At 44.3% G+C, this 18316-nt stretch overlaps 1 protein-coding gene across 1 annotated transcript in view; it reads left to right on the top strand.

Annotated features, from left to right (window-relative positions):
• pde5ab (phosphodiesterase 5A, cGMP-specific, b) overlaps nt 1-18316 on the top strand; it is a 53455-nt gene that overhangs the window by 23204 nt on the left and 11935 nt on the right. The window contains exons 9-15 of the mRNA XM_070929864.1: nt 6143-6251; nt 7036-7120; nt 9183-9358; nt 12869-12919; nt 15106-15252; nt 17426-17551; nt 18191-18285. Coding sequence (XP_070785965.1) covers nt 6143-6251; nt 7036-7120; nt 9183-9358; nt 12869-12919; nt 15106-15252; nt 17426-17551; nt 18191-18285 — 789 coding nt within the window. The remainder of the gene's footprint in view (nt 1-6142; nt 6252-7035; nt 7121-9182; nt 9359-12868; nt 12920-15105; nt 15253-17425; nt 17552-18190; nt 18286-18316) is intronic.

The following is an 18316-nucleotide window of genomic DNA, read 5'->3' as shown; positions in this document are numbered from 1 at the left end:
CATCCTATACATTCAGCAGGAAGGGGTGTGTAAGGCCGTGTTTTGACAGTAGCGAAAGTGGTATTGTGCCCATTCAGTCACTTTGAATCGCGATATAAAAGACAAGACAGAGCGTCTCAGTCCAGTACTCGAACGTTTGCAGAGCTGATTTGCAGCCCCGTGGGATCTTTTTGAGGTAATCCGCCTTCTTCCACCTGCCAAATTCCCAGACATTTGATCGCCGGCTTTCGGCTCAAAGCTCTTGTTCTCGTTAGCCGGGTTCTCTTGGCTGGATTCACTGTCTTTATGGTCGACTTGACAGCTCCTCAATCACAACCTGTTTATCATGATGAAGTGGGCCCTTTTTACTGTCTTGGAGGCTGCCTGAGACCTTTCCAAGAGGGCCTAACAATCGTCCGTCACGCACAGCCACAGTTGTTTTGAGCTCAACGTGCATATTGCATGTGACAGCTGTGCTGTATTAGTTGCATATGTGGAGTAGCAGTTCAACTACAGTGGATAGAGACGTGCGGTAAAGTTCTTTTCAGCCTGTGTGTATGTTTGTACTGTACAAGTTGCTACGTGAAGAATCATTGCAGCATTGGGACATTACAGTGCTACCCTCATACCATGACCATTAACAAATGAGACCATTGTGGCATTGTCTGTGTGTTTTTCCAAAATTAAGGCCACATTTCCAATAAACATGTCTTTTGTTCCATAAAGCGATCCCTCTTTCTAACCCAGCTATGTCCCCCACAAAATATGTTGATATACGACAAATTAGCCTTACTAGGAACAACCCAGGGCAATCTGACAATCATGCCCTCTTGAGGCAGCGACTGGCCAGTTTTGTGGAGGTGAGACAGTAGGCAGGGATTTTTTTTTTTCTCACTCAAGCTCTCTGTTTATACAATTAATGTCGCCCATTGTTGTGCAAATACAACACCATGAATTCCTTTAAAGGAGAGACTGTCTGAACGCACTTTTTGCCCTGCACAGGTAACACAGTTTCGGCGTCACTCGGGGGCACTTACATACTTCAAACTAGTTTGCTTGGAGCATACAAAACCCTGTATACTGCACAGAAGTCATAAGGAGGAGTTGGGGTGGCGGGCTGTGTGTACAAAGTAAAGGACTTTGACACAGGAGACCAGGGTCCACGTCCTGTGTCCCCACATGTTGTTAGATTTAGGCTACTAACACTCTTGGTTAAAGTTAGGGAAAGATTGCTGTTTCGGTTAATTATTGAAAGAGGCGACGCTGAAACTTGAGGCAGGTGACGAATTACTTTTTCAATATTCAACCAAAAATATGAAGTAAACAAAGTACATTGACAGAGTAGAACGTGCGAATAAAAATCGCAATCTGAGTAGCATTTCATTTCTTACAAAAAGCACTTGCTATAGCCAATTAGTTGTGTGACAAAAGAAAATTCCAACTCAGTGTCCACTTATTAGCTTTTTCTGGAGCTTTCAACTACATCTATAGCCTTCATTAGCAGATGGATGGTGATGAAGATTAAAAGCTAAAACTATTTCCCAAAAGTTAGGCTAACTTTCCTGGTTAGTGCAAACTAGTTTTAGGACGCAGGGTGGGCTTTGTTTACCAAACCGTAAATGCCATGAAACTGCAGTTCATAAGTAGCACGATTACCACTCCGTTTCCCTGTTTCTCCACGAGAAATGATAATGACCCACGAGCAGCACGACTATCATTTCTTGGGGACGAAAAGGAAAATAGAAGAGAAGTGAAGATAGAGCAGCCTATCGGAGAAATCAAATGACTTCAAGATTTGCAGGCAGGATGAGTGGAGGGTCAGGATGAGAAGAAGCCCACAGCTGCAGAGCCTCCTGACATCAACTCGTGCTCCAAGCCAGGAGGAGTGAATACGCCGTAATCTGATTTAAGATGCAATGAGATAGAAATCCCTCCGCCCTCCTCCCCGACCCCCCCCCCCCCATCTCCAGGGTGACCTGGCCTCCCCAGTTGCTACGCAGCATCTAAAATTCAATCTTAATCTCAGCCCAAGCAACAGAACTGGACTGTATGTGTGCATGTGTGTACAGTTGCGTTAACTGTATCCTGTGTATGTGTTTGTATCAATTTACCAATAAGTGGGGCCTATATTGGCCTTTTATTAGGTTTTGGCCATCAGTGTGGTCTATCTGAAATAACAGATGTGATACAGTTTGATGGATTATGTAATTATACTAGGATTTATTAATAATACACTAGGTGTGCGAGAACCCCTCGACCTCATTTGAAAGTAATGAGACCAGATCAGATTTGACTTAAGTATGTGCTTCAGCTACATCTACTATGTAGGTTTCCAATACCGAATAAGAAGCTTCGTCATCATGACAAGAATAAAAATCTGAAGGGTACACCGAATACTCGAATTCCTCAAAATGAAATTTGGTAGAAATGGTCAAATTCAAAAATGTTGAATATTGGGACAACATTTTCAGCTCGCAGTTGCGTCAATCAAGACATTATTCGTGCTTTCGTGCTTTAAATAATAAAACTGGTTTGACAAAAAATAATCTAAACTCAAGGTCCACTTACAAGCATATTCAAGGGATTTTCAACCCCATGTCCCCAAGTTTCTCAGTTGTCAGGAAATCAAGTAATGACAACAGATGACTATTGCGCAACTAACCAAACTCCATCAGCTGATAAAGGCCGTGAGAAGCAGTTGAAAGCTCAGGAAAACAGCTACTTTTTGCCATTATTAGAGACTACAGCAAAGAGGTGAGAGGAAACGAGGTGGGATGACATGCATCAAGGTTCCCCGGTCCAGGGACCTTGCAATTACATGGTCAGAGTCAAACGCCAAGTCCGCCAGCATCCCAAGTAATTTCTTTAGAGTCAATCCCACATGCACTATCTTCAAGCTAGCTAATTGAACTACAAGCTACTCTTAATTTGGAGTAGTATGACACTTTCGTTGGAGGTGGCAAGCTACACTATAAGATACTCAGAAAAAGCAACTCAACACATTAATGCTATTTTACAGAAATAGTAGAAACATCTTCTGTTGGATAATAAAAGAAACTAACGCTCTACTGTCCTCGCAATGAGTTATCCTTAATCAGAGCTGGACAGCTAGCTAACAGTGTGAAGTTTTCCTGGATAACTGATGAAGATTCACAATTGTAAAACTGCAATGAAAGCACACATTGCACATTAGAACACATGCTAGGTCACAGGGCAAGCAGTCCCAACAAATGCACTATTTCCTCCTGTTTAAGTAACGTCTGCTAAAAACTACAGTGACCAGCTGTTTAAGGGAAATTACTGTGCCTTTTTTAAAAAATGAAATTATATTCAAATCATATTTATGATAAGCTTTTACAGACTTGCATCTTCAGTCGGAACCAAAGACCTTAAACAATTCCAGCCTGTAAACCGTTAAACACAGTCCAGTAGGATTGTCTGTAAGGCCTTCTAAAACAGGAAGCTTATACAGTTGCTGATATATGTTTGTGTCATACATTGTAATGAGTTTTATTGACTCTGTTTTCGCACCAATACCCTCTCCTAACAGAGATAAAGCTAAGAGACATAAAGTCAATCAAATCTGCCAGAAAACACACTTTGTGACCCTCCCCGTATTGATTCTGTTGAAACAGAGATTTAGGTTTTTCAGGGTCCGAACAGATCGACTGCATTTAAACTAAGTGAGTGTTCTCCAAATTCAAGCTATTATACCTAGGTGTGTGCAAACGGAGCTCAACATGTGACCAAGCGAATGGAAAGGGAAAATAGGCAGTTGGGAAAATCCCAACACTGTCAGGGACGACACAAACCAGATGTCTTATCTTGTCCCATCCATAACGTCTCTTTTTTTTTTTTTTTACAGCCTGCTCTCATGGATGTTTAGGTCTAATAGCTGCCTTTAAATACCTATGTGTGTGTGTGTGTATGTGTGTGTGTGTGTGTGTGTGTGTGCTGGATTTCCTCTGGGAGGGTTGCAATATGGCAAAACCGGGCAGCTCCAACTGGGCCAACAGGGGAGGGGAGGGGCCCTGCAGGATGTTAGCTTTGACCAGCTGGAACCGCAGAGTGCTTTTTATAGTGACATTAACCCCCGGGCTGTGGCTCCCGAACGACAAAGCGTCTGTTTCGCAGACGCAGGAAGTTCAGCCGAGCTGAACCGATGTTGATCCGGCTCACAGGAGCGTCAGCCGGAGTGTTTCGGGTTGACAAAGTGGGGCAGTTAACTTTTTTTTTTCTGGACCTAGAGTTTGACTGTGGCCCTAAATTGAAAGCCAACACGGTGTTCGTAGTGGTGCCGGTAGCTATTCTGTGGCCTCATTTAAGTCAATCACACAGAGAGGGGGAAAGGAAATGTGGTGTGTTCAGTGTGTTTGGGTAATTAAACTCGAGCACAAATGGATGCACTGTGCAGCGTGTCCATCTGAAATGTGTGTGTGTGTGTGTGTGTGTGTGTGTGTGTGTGTGTGTGTGTGTGTGTGAGTTGAGGCCAGACTGGACAGAACACATTGTCCTAATTACCTTGAGGACTTCAAGTCATCCAAAATGTTTGTGGATGGGATGTTGGAAGCCAAGCAAAACACACACACACACACACTTAAAGTATTTACTCACCTGCAGTGATGGGGGAAGTATCTTTCACTTACATAAAAGTAGAAATACCACAGTCCAAGAATCCTCTATTACAAGTAAAAGTCCTGCATTCAAATGTTATTGAAGTATCTGCAAAATGTACTTAAATGTGGCAAAAGTGAAAGTATTCATTATGCAGAAACACCTTTCAGAGAATGGTCAGTATGAATTATATATTGTATCGTTGGCTATTATGAATTATTGTTGTTATTTGTCAATATGTAGCCAGCTGGAGTAGAAAGTACAATATTCCCCTCTGAAATGTAGTGACGTAGAAGCATAAAGTAGTGTAAAATGAAAATGCTTCTCTCCCTTTTCTTTCTCCCTAACAAACACCTTCTTTTATCCACTGACACACTCTCATATACCCTCACACACACACACACACACACACACACACGCATACCGTCCTGCCGCAGCACTACAGCCAAAATCCACTGGCTTTTGCCTCAACCTCATGTTGTGTTTACATATCCATTTTCCATCGTTTATCATGCAGTATTATAGCCGACTCTGTGGTCGGACTCGGAGCGGCTAAAGATAACAAACAGGCTTATTAAGCGCTGACAGACGTGACGGACGGTTTCAGCTCTCAGGCCTGAGCCACAGGGCGGGGTGGACTCAGGTGCAGCCTCCCAGCTGCAGTTCTCTCATTAAACCAGCACATGTTTTATTATTCCGCGCCGCTAGCTTGGAGCTTAAGGAAGCAGGTTCAGGGTTCTAATGGCTGCTCGATTGAATCCAAGGAGCAGCTGGGGAAAGCTGTGCGGAGGAACAGTCAAAATCAATCTTCGAGGCGTCTCTAAGAAAGTTACTTAAAGTGACAACCCCCCCCAATTGGTTAAACAGATTGATTCCAGAAAAGGTTCCATTACCTATATCTATAACCGCTTATCCTAAGAGGGTTGCGGAGGGGTTGGAACCAATCCCAGCTCCAACCATTGGGCAAGAGGCGGGGTACACCCCAGACAAGCCGCCTGTCAATCATAGGGCTTACACATAGAGGCAAACAACCATTCACGGTAGCAGTCAGACCTACGGGCAATTTAGAGTCATCCGTTCGAGCATCAATTCAAGCATCTTTTGGCTAATTGTTTACAACTGAAGTGTTTTTGTGTCTCATCAACTGTGTCTCCAGCAGCAGCAGGCAACTGTTTTCGGAGAAAAAGCTCTGACAAAGCAGCTGTACACTACCTGCAAACAGCAGACAGACACAGTTAGAGACTCGCTGATGAACACAGTGGAGCATTTAGCAGCCAAAGAGCCAGATGGATAGATAGATAGATTCCTTGTCTGTCACTTTATACACATTTGTGCATCTTTGGAAACTCTTGGATTTTTTTGGGTTTGACCAATACATGGCCAGATATTACATTACATTCATATGGCAGATGGTTCTGTCCAAGGCAACTCCGTAGGAGCAGAGCATAATGTCTTTTAAAAGGGTTTTAAGAGGTTAATCCAGGTCCAGCTTGGTGATCTCGTGCATGGTTTGTTATGAAGTTGTTTGTGTTGTTGTGTGTCTCCTCAGGGACTGTGATGTCAGTCAGATTAACTACATGTACGCCCAGTATGTTAAAAACACCATGCAGCCTCTCAACATCGCAGACGTCACCAAGGATCAACGCTTCCCCTGGACAGTCAGTATATGTTTTATGTGTTTTCTGTTCTTGTCTTCTTTTACTTTTTACCAGCTGCGGCAGCGTGTGAGTCTGTGCGTGGTGTTTACATGTCTGTCTGTCTGTCTGTGGACAGGATGCAGTCACAAAACTTTATAGGTGTACAGCTGGGATCAAAATGAAGGCCTGAGTAATGACTACAGAGTACTCATGTAATAATGTAGTAATGACTGCTGAGTACTCATGTAATAATGTAGTAATGACTGAGTACTCATGTAATAATGTAGTAATGACTGCTGAGTACTCATGTAATAATGTAGTAATGACTGAGTACTCATGTAATAATGTAGTAATGACTGCTGAGTACTCATGTAATAATGTAGTAATGACTATTGAGTACTCATGTAATAATGTAGTAAGGACTACAGAGTACTCATGTAATAACGTAGTAATGACTGCTGAGTACTCATGCAATAATGTAGTAATGTCTGCTGAGTACTCATGTAATAATGGAGTAATGACTGCTGAGTATTGATGTAATAATGTAGTAAGGACTACAGAGTACTCATGTAATAATGTAGTAAGGACTACAGAGTACTATGTAATAATGTACTGCTGAGTACTCATGTAATAATGTAGTAATGACTGCTGAGTACTAATGTAGTAATGTCTACTGAGTACTCGTGGGTCAGAACATCAGCATGTCGATGGATATCGTGGCTGCTGTGATCCCATCGCAGAATGGTCTCAAGTTTTTCTTTTCTTTTCTACAATTCTAATAGTTATCCCTCTTGTCCCCTGACAGAGCGAAAACCCAGATCACACCCGCAACCAGATAAAGAGTTTGCTCTGCACTCCCATCAGGAATGGCAAGAAGGACAAAGTCATAGGTATGATCCCTCTCTACCATGGACCGATATGGGTTTTCAAGATGCACTGATTTAAAAAATAAGACAGCACCAAGACAGGTGTAGACCACCAGCACAGATAGGCAAGAGGTCTGTGTACTTAGTGGGGAAATGTTCCCCAACACAGTTGTCTTTTCATTACGGTGTCAGCCTCACACATCAGCAAACATGTACAGTATGTCGGTCAACCCCAGAGTGAGGTGAGCACTGTGAACATTGATCTCACATTGCTTCAGTACTTAGAACTCAGAACTGTCTGTGGTTTTCCAGTTACTTTTCAAGGTAGTGATATACCATCAGCCCCAGGGATTAGAGGCTTTGATAATCTGAAATTGTCGGCCTGAGAACACATTAAGCCAGCAAAGCATTACCACTTTTATTATCTGTCCATGAATAGTCCTGCCACTCCATCCATCACAGTGATTAGCATCAACATAATTACCTGATAGCAGCTCCATTAGTTGTCTATGAACATGACTAATGACTAATAGTGGATGTCCTTCGGTGATCAAACAAAACAGGTCCTCATGGCCTGTCCTGTCCAACCTGTAAGAGTCCTGGTGATGAGCAAGATCAAAACAGCTCGATTCATTACAGCAAAAGGTTCTGCGTCCTTCTCCTCTCACGGATTTATTCAGACAAGCTCATTTTTTGCTTCATTAATACATAATTAGCATTAGCAATGCAATATTCTGTCCTGTGTCCTTTATAAGGATAATGTGAACAGTCGCTTACTCAAAACTGCTAACCTTAGGCACGTACCAGTTAAGGTAGCCTATCGTTTAACTGCAGATGTTCTTCAAGTTCTCACCTTGAAGTCTCTTCAAATTGAATAATCGGCTGTCTGTGTTAACACCATGGCTGGATCATCTAGGGCCCTTGGGCAGAATTGAGCTGCCTGGGGCCCAGGACAATCTGCCAACCCCCTTCGTCTCAAGGTGTGTTCAGATAGAAAGCAGTGCGAATCTTCGGCTTGCGTCATTTGCGCGAAATGTACTACTGGACCTTTTTGTGTTTATTCACCCCAAACAGCCAATATCCCAACTGATCGTTAGCTGTAAGCTTAGGGTGGCCGTACTTTCAGACCCCCCAAACTGGGATCCTGAAGTATACCACACATACATGCATTCGCTTATGCATGTACTATGGGGCACAATCAGCGCTTAGCACACCTACCGAGCGCACCTTTCAACACCATAGACGCCTTGAACACAGCATTTTCGTTGCCGGTTACTTTGTGAAGAGTAAGATAAGCCTCCTGGAGCTCTTTAGAAAAGACAAAAAGGCCGACTTTGTCTTCAGCAAGACAGCTAACCGTTAGCATACTGACAGGCTCATAGCCTAGCAACAGCCATGACAATGACACAATGATTGATTGACACACATACAGGCAAATCAGTGTTGAATTCGGATAATTATTATTTTAGTTTAGTGAAAACCAGGACAAGTTGTTAGTTAATGTTGAAAACCGGGACATTTTAGCGTTTTACAGATTTTTGTCGGGACTCGGGACACCCATCTTGAAACCGGGACAATCCCGGACAAACCAGGACGCCTGGTCACTGTATGTAAACTAGCTAGCAACGGATGCACCAACCCCGGTCTGAACTCACCAGGAACGCCAGTTCTTTCTGTCACTACTGGTCCCAGACTTCAGGAATATGTAATACGCAAGCACAAAACTAAAGCAGTGAAGGACTTAAAACGAGGTTTTGACAGAGACCTTCTTCAAGTCAGGGCTTCAAAATATAACTTAACTTAAGCTTAACCAGACACACAGAAATTCTGGAGCTGGGGTCTCAGAGCAGCTACTCGTTTTGCGTGGCATGCATAACATCTTTAACTAGGGTGTTGTCTAAAGCATTTTACATGAAGCGTCCATTTAAAGGAACCCCTCTTGCGGTGTTCCCAACATCACACATGTTGTTTTTTGATAGCTCAAAGTTTTAACGAGTTATGAGGTAGCATTTTGAAAAATGCGTTCTTCTAACCTCCCATGTCAACAGTACAACCGGTATGTCTGTTACTGTGTGTGTCCATGTAGGTGTATGTCAGTTGGTGAACAAGATGGATGAAGCGTCAGGCGGCGTGAAGGCCTTCAACAGGAACGATGAGCAGTTCCTGGTGGCTTTTGCCATCTTCTGTGGCCTTGGCATCCAGAACACACAGATGTACGAAACAGTGGAGAGAGCCATGGCCAAGCAAGAGGTCACCCTGGAGGTCAGCCTCATGCACACACACACACACACACACACACACACACACACACACGCTACGTATTCTTACTTAAAGCATCTTGAAACTTTGACCTGGGTACTATGTAGTTTGGGTATAGTTTCAAATAAGTGAAATAAGTACCTGAGTCGTGGAATTTATGACCTCACGTCTTGCTTTATTGAGCTGGTGGGGTGTCAGTGAAATATTAAATTCTCAAATTGGCTCAAAATTTTTTTTTATACCTCAGCTGAAAGAGAACTATTAATAGAGACCTCTTGTTTTAGAAGGAGATTTTGCCATACCGAGGCCGCTCAGCATTGTTCCGATCTAATAAATGTCATGCCCAGTCTAACGAAGGATTAAGCACAACATTCAACAAAGTCTTCTCAGACTACAAAGACCTCGAGGGTGTCGTATGCTGAGGCAGATTGTGATTTGTGATATTGGGCTGCATGAATTAAGTTGACTTGACTTGACTGAGATGCTTATTTTTAGAGATGTGTGAAACAGTTTATTCATAGTTTTTACACGATGTGTTTTTAAAGGGTTAGCGTAACTAACACAGAAGAAGAGTCCTAGAGAATTCTAAACACATGACCTAAAGAGATACAACCTGATGAAATTAAAGAAGCCTAATTACAATTACTAAACTCCCTTGCAATAATTGAACAGAATTAAACAAGGTTAATGGCGGCCCAGCCCTGCGACTCAAGGAACTGCCATCAGCATGGCAAATAGCACGTCTTACAAAGCATTGGGGCTGCATTGGGAGATGAAACATTATACATCAGGAAGTCTGTTTGGCTTCCAAGATCAATAATAAAAAGAAGAAGGTAAAGCCAAACAACGTCTTTATACTAAAACTTAAAGAGGACCTATTGTGCTTTTCCTTATATTCTGTCATATATATAATGTTACAATGTCGGATATTCATACTAAATGTTGCCAAAGTTGCCAAATAATGAGGTAAACGTATGTAAAAGTAATTCCTGTGAGCCAAAAGCTCAGGCCTCAGACTGCTCTGAAGGCTCTGTTTCAGTTTTTTCACCCGCCGGGTCTATCTGATGTCAGACAGGCCTGGATGTCCTTATATGGTATCTCTGCTCCAGGCACAGACGAGATGTTTATGTTTATGTCAGCGTTGCTCAGTAACGCTAGGTTTATAGTTTGCCTTTGGAAAGACATCCAAAGACTTCCAGAACTTGGCCAGCCAATCAGAAGAAAGTGGGCTTTTAGGGAGAGGGGAGGGCCTTAAAGAGACAGGAGCTCAAACGGCTTGTTTCAGACAGAGGGTGAACTGAGGGGCTGCGTGAAGGGCCAGTAGAAGATAAATCGGGACTTTTTTGTGCTGTGAATCGTGCAAAGCTACTCTAGTGGAATCACTAGATGAAAATATAGAGCTGGAAATTAGCATTATAGGTCCCCTTTAAGTTGATGAAAATCTAATAAGCGACTTTAAAGTCCAAGTCAAAAACGGCAGGGTCTAAAAGCACTGTTACCTGTTGAAAAGTCACTCACAGCGCCTCACAGAGCTACCAATTTACAGTAGACCTGTATAATATAATACGATCCAATAACAGCGCTGCAATACATATCCTCCTCGTGAAGCTTATAATGCCAAATTTGCGCTGACAATGCGCCCATTCCGTCCGTCCGTCCCACTTCTTCAAATCTGGCACAAACTGCAAATGTCCACGTGGACTCAAGGATGGACAAGACATTGGATGCAAACTGCGACTTGATTGGCGGAGGCATACAAGAGTGTGGCGTCCTCTCTCGCACCCTCCCCCTGCTTCCTTCCCTTTGCTTCACAATTCCACATAGAGATGTAATATTTATGGTAATGGTAAGCGGTAATAATATTAATATTGATTATAATGGCAGTGATAATAACAGTAACAATAATAATTGTAGCAGCGGGTGTTGAGCAGGAACATGGGGGCAGAAGGTGGCTTGCAGTCATAAATCCAGACTCTACAGCTCCGGAGGCCGAAACGCCTGCAGAAAGCAACTTCATGGGAAGTGTCCGCGCAGTCTAGGTTTACGGCTGGGTTACGGCTCACAGATTTGGGGTTCGGCGTTTGGTTGTTACAGATGGAGATTAGGCGCGAGGGATTGCGTGATGGTAGTGGGGGTCCTCACAAGTAGAAAAGTATAGAAAAGTACAGTGTGTGTCTGCGTGACAGAGCATCTCTGATGGAGCTATGCGTGGGTGGGTGAGTGACAGCGATGAGGAGATCCGGGAGAAATTTTCAAGCTGCTTCTTGACACCTTCCTGCCGTCCGCCTTTGTGCGTGACAGCCAGAAAAGCACAAATTCATTATAACCGAACCCACACACGCTCAGGATTGACTATTGCACCCTCTAGTCAGTGACACACGCCGCGCGTACTTGGCTGTTTTCAGTGTGTTCCCAGCTTCAGCAGCGTCCACGTTTACCCAGCCCGACCGGTGGCCTCACTCCAACTGGTATGAACCGTCATACCCTTCTTTCTGTTCACTCCGCCACTGTGCCTCAGCTCAGCTATGTGTGTGGCGGCTTGAGCCTCCAAAGTGAGCAAGTGAGCAGAGAGCGGAATGAACGAAAGCAGTTTTAAAACTGAAAATGTTAGCTCGGTGCTGTCCCATCTGAATACAGCATCAGGGGATGGGTTAGCTATAGTCTCGCACAGTCAGACCTGCCTCCACACTTTGGGGAAAGGTCTGGCTCAACCCGTCGTCCTTCTGGAATCTTTAAACCAATCACAATCGTCTTGGGCGGCGCTAAGCCCAGGATGCAGCGGCAGTGCCCTTGCAAAATAGTGTCGGGGGGGGGTTCTTTTGATGGAACATGAGACAAACATAACTTGATCATCGGTGACTTTGAAAACAGAAACGCGGAGATAGCGCGGGGGGGAGGGGCTGAAAAAACAGCCGCCAGACTTATCATTAGCATCATTAGCGTTAGCATTATTAGCAGCCTACACCCAGTGAGCCGGACTAGGTTAGCTAGCTCTGATTCAAGGCTTGAGCTCGGTTCTCCTACGTACCAATACCCCGTCAGGGAAGGTGCAAGGTGCAAGTTCAAAGACTGGCTTTAATACACTTTCATCACTAGTGTTACCAGGCACCAGACATCAAAAATAGCGCAACCTGGGCTAAAATGTGCTTTATATCAACATCTTTGTCGTTGTGTTATATTGAAATACCTAAAGCAAAAATCAGCTAACCCCTCCCCCCCCCCCCTCCCCATCTAAAGCCTCTTCTACATGTTGTTCTGACAGCCTCGCTCGCGTGAGTGCACTGTTGCTTCCTTTATCATTCCCGAATGAGTCGGATTCGCAGATCTAGAATGCCACCACTTAAATATAAAAAAAAATACATTGTGCCAATTCCAAGATATTCCAAAAGATGTTTATGTTCACAAAATAACTAGAGGTGTGTGTCAGAGAGCAGTCGTAGGTGTGTGTTTTCTGCATACCTCATCTTTTTCTCTGTGTGTGTGTGTGTGTGTGTGTGTGTGTGTGTTTTCCAGGTCTTGTCGTATCACGCCTCCGCCGCAGAGGAGGAATTGCGGGAACTCCAGGTAACCGCGGTAAATTAACATTTATTCATTTAACAATACACACTTACGCGCCCACAGAACATTAGCTCCCTGCAATGCACGGAGTATCCAATACACAGCCATGAACACACACACACACACACATATAGGCAGATGTCGCCTTCAGGGTCAGAGGAAGTGTCAGAGTTTGTGTAGATGAAGCAGTACTTTGGCTGGCATGAGGCATCCTGGTTTGGTGTTCAGGCACTTATGATTTCATGCTAAACATATCGGATCTTTCACAAAAATCTGTTTCGTTGTCATAGTTACGACGTGTTGGGTGTTGATATGAGCGCTATTTATAAGTAGAAACTGGTTATTTGGATAATGGTCACACGATGTAAACAAGGCATAAAGATTACATACATTTTTTTTTTAAATCAGAAAACGTAGACGTTTTCAACATTTTAGAAAACTCGAAATGTCGTGAAAAACGTTTCAGGAAACAGCGTTTGGGCAAAGCTCATTGTAGAAACCTCAGAAAATACACTAACAAGACAGAAAACATTTCAGGCAACACAACAATATTTCTGAAAAGCTACACATTGTAGAAAACTACATTTCACGGAGCAAAACAAAAGTTGACATCTCCTAAAATAAATAAGTTCCGAAAACACAATGATGATTAAGACAACACAATGTTCTAGAAAAACACTACAGAAAAGGTTTATAAAACTGTGACATTTCATGAATCCAGAATCCAGAATCCAATGATAGTGTCTTTTCCTAATTCCTAATTCCCTGTTTGAATAGAATTGGCCGTATTTTAGTATGACGCCTCCTTGTGTTCTGATCTTCTCCCGCTTGCCCTGTCACTGCATTATGCTGTTAACACAAACGCCACACTTCGTGTGTCCGTTTCAAATTAAAAGCCCTTTGGCGTTTCAGTGGAAAGAATCTGTTAGTTTCTTAACAAGGCTTTCATTGTGAAATAGGACCTTGTTGTGGAACATTCAGTCTCTTGCACAGTTCCCGTATGGTACTTCAAAGGTAGCTAGTGGTCAAAAACTCCACAGGCCACCTCTGGTTTTACTGTATGATACGCCGTGATTTTAATTATTGCATAGTTTCATCAAGAATGAATGAGATTCTATAACCGTGTCTATAACCTTATCTGTGTGCTGCTAACTAGCCGGGTGTTTTTTGCTGCTACTTCAAGGGTTTAAGGTGATTTTGGAGATCTCGGAATGCAGCCAGATTGCTACTCATTTAAGGAACACTCGCGATCAGATGGTTATACAGGTTGCATGCAAGCTAATGGTTTAGCCAGATTGGCAGTCACTTCATTTGGAGGCACTCTCGGCTGAACGGGGCTCCCTCATTGGACAGGATGAGTGCACGCGGGTCTTTGATGGATCGTTGGCCTTTTGTGTTCCCCTTCAGATAAGGTTGCCCAACCTGACCCGCCCATTGTTGTTTCCTGGCCCCAGAATAACATCTCCTAGGCGAGACTGGCAATCGACACGCACTAGACTATGAGTGGAAAAGATCATTACATTGTAGCACCTCTCTCGTATGCTTGGCCCTTTTTAATATTTTATATATATATATACACACAGGACGTTAAGGCACCTCCCCGCAGCCAGACTTTGATTTTGTTAATTAGCTCATTTGTATCTAACCGCTTTCCCCCGACAGCACTCCGAGGCAGCTTTCCAAACATGAACCAATCAGTGCAGCCCAGCTTTCACACCGGTCACAGCCTTAACAATGACACCACGACTGTCTCGGTAGCGCCTGCTCTGTTCTCTCTCCTTGCGGCGAAGTGGCTGAACCGACGGCGTAACCTGATTAAAAGTGGCCTCCCTCGGGTGCCAGAGGGAGGATGTGTCACTCGGTATCTAGGACATGAGGCTTGATTTTTTCCGGGTATGTTCTACCCCGAGAGGTCACCACGTACAGTTTGTGTGACACCATAGTAGGATGGAAACCCCTCATAGCTGTGCGGTTAAAGCTGCTGCTGTAATATCAAATGAAATACGAATTAAGAATTAATCTGGATCTGGAACCATGTGACTACCAGTGATTAGCCCAACTAAATAATGCAGACGATAACTCTTTTATATTCATGTGTGTGCGTCATTTAATCCACAGCCTCCCTGAATTTGTTTGAACTTAATGAATGTGTGTGTGTGTGTGTGTGTGTGTGTGTGTGTGTGTGTTTGCAGGTAGCCACAGTGCCGTCAGCCCAGTCGTTGCGTCTTCTGGACTTCAGCTTCAGTGACTTTGACTTGTCAGACACTGAAACCACGCTGGCTACCATCCGCATGTTTGTCGACCTCAACCTGGTCCAGAACTTCCAGATGAAGTACACGGTGAGAGCAAAGCAAAACATAACAACTCTACTACTCTTTAGTCTGGTGGTACGTCCTGTACTGTCTTGGGCCGTGCACATCCCATGCCATTTTTGTAATGTTTTCCAGTTAGTATGCTTTCTGTTGCTCCTATAAAATATATATATGTATGCAACTGGTATATATATATATATATATATATATATATATATATAGAGAGAGAGAGAGAGAGAATTGCGAATGAAGGAGTCTTTGCGCAGCTAAAATGCAGCTCTAGTCGCTTGGCCCTGTCAGCATGACGTTTTCCAGTGATCTGATTGGTCAGTTGTCAGGTTTTGATCTGATCCCCTGAAGTGAACCCCCCCCCCCCAAGGCCGGGTCAACCCGAGCAGTTAGTTATATAAAAATGCTTCCCACTGCTGCATGAGTGCAGGTAATATTTCCAAGCGCACGTCACCCAGAGTGTTTCTGGCGGTGAGGACAGAGCCCGCACAAGATACCCAAGGCTCTGTTGTTGTGAGAGGGTGTCATGGCAACGCGGAAACCACTACAGTTACAACAGACCAACAGCAGCACTTTATCCTGACTTGACTTTGTGTTGTTGCCTTTCTCGGCACGTGTCATGGGAAAAGACAAGAGCAGCTTCCTGTTTTGTTACTTGCAGGAAACAATCTGCTCCTCCTCATAGTCAGCAACATTACGCCATTAGAACATGAGTGTCTGTGTGTGTGTGTGTGTGTGTGTGTGTGTGTTGGATGATGAGTGAGTGCATTTACAAGTGAGTTAATATTTGTGTATTTGCCTGCGTCCTTAACGCAGAGACCAAACATACACACAAGCGCCATCGTACACCTAAAATCACTCCCGCACTCTGCCTCCATTACGGTCGTCCGTCAGACCCCCCCCCTCCCACACACACACACTCTCTCTCCTCGTCCGGCTCCCCCCTCGGGCGCCAGCAGCAGCGCCTGGTCGCTGGCAGGTTTGGCTCTCGTCCTCGGGGCAGGCTCTCCACGTGAAGGGGTCCTTGTATGTTGGTGGCTGACCTCCGGAGTGCCTCGCGGAGAGAGGCCTCATAAAGACGGCCTTTGACTGGAGGAAGTTATGGCCCGCCAGCGGCCGAGGGCTGCCAGTTTGACGCTCACACCACTGACCACCCCAGAGCATCGCAGCCTGGAGGTCAAACTGGGCGACACGTTATTATTATTCATTATTATGTAATGACTACTCCAGCACGTGTCAGATCAAAGTGTAATGATGAGTTTAGTTTAGTTTACTGTGTGTTCATGGTGAACATGTGGGGGTAGCAAAGGCTAAATGGTAAATGGGCTGCATTTAGATAGTGCTTTCCAATTTTGCCTCTCATTCACACACACACACAGACACCCCCCGATGGCGGCTGAGCTGCCATGCTGTGAAGGGCACACATATGACAGTCAAGAACAAAAAACACAAAATAATTAGTGAAGTAAAACAATATTTGAAAATACATGCAACACGCAACTTAAGGCAACTCCGGCGTTGTTACTCAATCTCAAGCTCAAGCTCAAGCTATCTTTCAAAGGAGTCCTTGAGTTCCGATGGAGTTTTAAAGAGGACCTATTATGCTTTTCCTTATTTTCTGTTACAATGTCGTTTATTCATACTAAACGTTGCCAAATAATGAGGTAAACATATGTAAAAGTGATCCCTGTGAATCAAAAGCTCAGGCTTCAGACTGCTCTGAACGCTCCGTTTCCAACTTTTTTCAACCGCCGTGTCTATCTGATGTCAGACAGGCCCGGATGTCCTTATATGGTATCTCCGCTCCAGGCACGGACCAGATGTTTATGTTTATGTCAGTGTTGCTTAGTAAGCGTTGGGTTTACAATTTGCCTTTGGAAATTCTTCCAAAGACTTCCGGAACTTGGCCGGCCAATCAGAAGAAAGTGGGCTTTTTGGAGGGGGCCTTAAAGAGATAGGAGCTCAAACGGCTTGTTTCAGACAGAGGGTGAACTGAGGGGCCACATGAAGGGCCAGTAGAAGATAAATCAGGACTTTTTTTGGAACTGTGAATCACGCAATGCTACTCTAGTGGAATTAAAATAAGAGCTGGAAATGAACATAATAGGTCCCCTTTAAGGCCTTTAGTATGTTGTGTCACACGAGTTGAATAGATTGCATCGAATCGTGCTGCTCTTTCTCTCCTCTGTAGAGTTTATGCCAGTGGATTCTGAGCGTGAAGAAGAACTACAGGAAGAACGTGGCTTATCACAACTGGAGGCACGCTTTCAACACCGCCCAGAGCATGTTCGCTCTCCTCAAGTCGGGACGCCTGCAGGTCAGTGCAGCCATTCCTTCGCGACACTGTCGGCGAGTTCCAACTTGCTCATCCCGACGTCCAAGAGTTGAGGGTTTGCTATTGAAAAGCATTGAATTAAAACTAGAAATTGGGAAAAACAAAACATGAGAGGACTCTGTGGTTGGTGTTCAACAGCCGTCTGTCAGGTCCCCAGCGGCTTCCCTGAATGCACCACAGCTCCTGCTTACATCTGCATTACCGTGCAATAATAACATAACTTTGAACCCAAGGGAACGTTCTAAGTCCCCACAAGTTGTCTGAACTAAAATTAAGTGAAACAAGTGGCTCCATGGAAATCAACCTACAAGCCCTACAGTGTGAAAACGATGTTTACCAATGGTAGCAAATGGAAAACACTGAACACTCGCGGTCACAAATCTTGGCGACTATCAGCAGCTGCAGTGTGCGGAAATGTGGAGCGCGTGGAGCCCGGCTCTCAGCTCCGGTGTCGTATGCAGAAACGGCCTCGCCGTCCACTCCGGGCTGCGTGCTGAGCCGCATGCACGCAAGCTCTGAGGCTCAGATTGTCTGTCTGTTAACCAGCTGCCATTACGTGGATGTAGTTTGTGTTTTGGTTTCACCCCCCCCCATCCTCTTACTTCATCCATCCCCTGACAGAATAACCTGAGCGACGTGGAGGTCCTGGCTCTGATGATTGCCACTCTCAGCCACGACCTGGACCACAGAGGAGTCAACAACTCCTACATACAGAGGTATGGCAGGAGAGCATGAGTCATATGATAT

This window comes from Enoplosus armatus, chromosome 23 (assembly GCF_043641665.1).
Source record: "Enoplosus armatus isolate fEnoArm2 chromosome 23, fEnoArm2.hap1, whole genome shotgun sequence".
Lineage (NCBI taxonomy): Eukaryota > Metazoa > Chordata > Actinopteri > Centrarchiformes > Enoplosidae > Enoplosus > Enoplosus armatus.
This window is presented reverse-complemented; position numbering and strand designations above follow the sequence as displayed.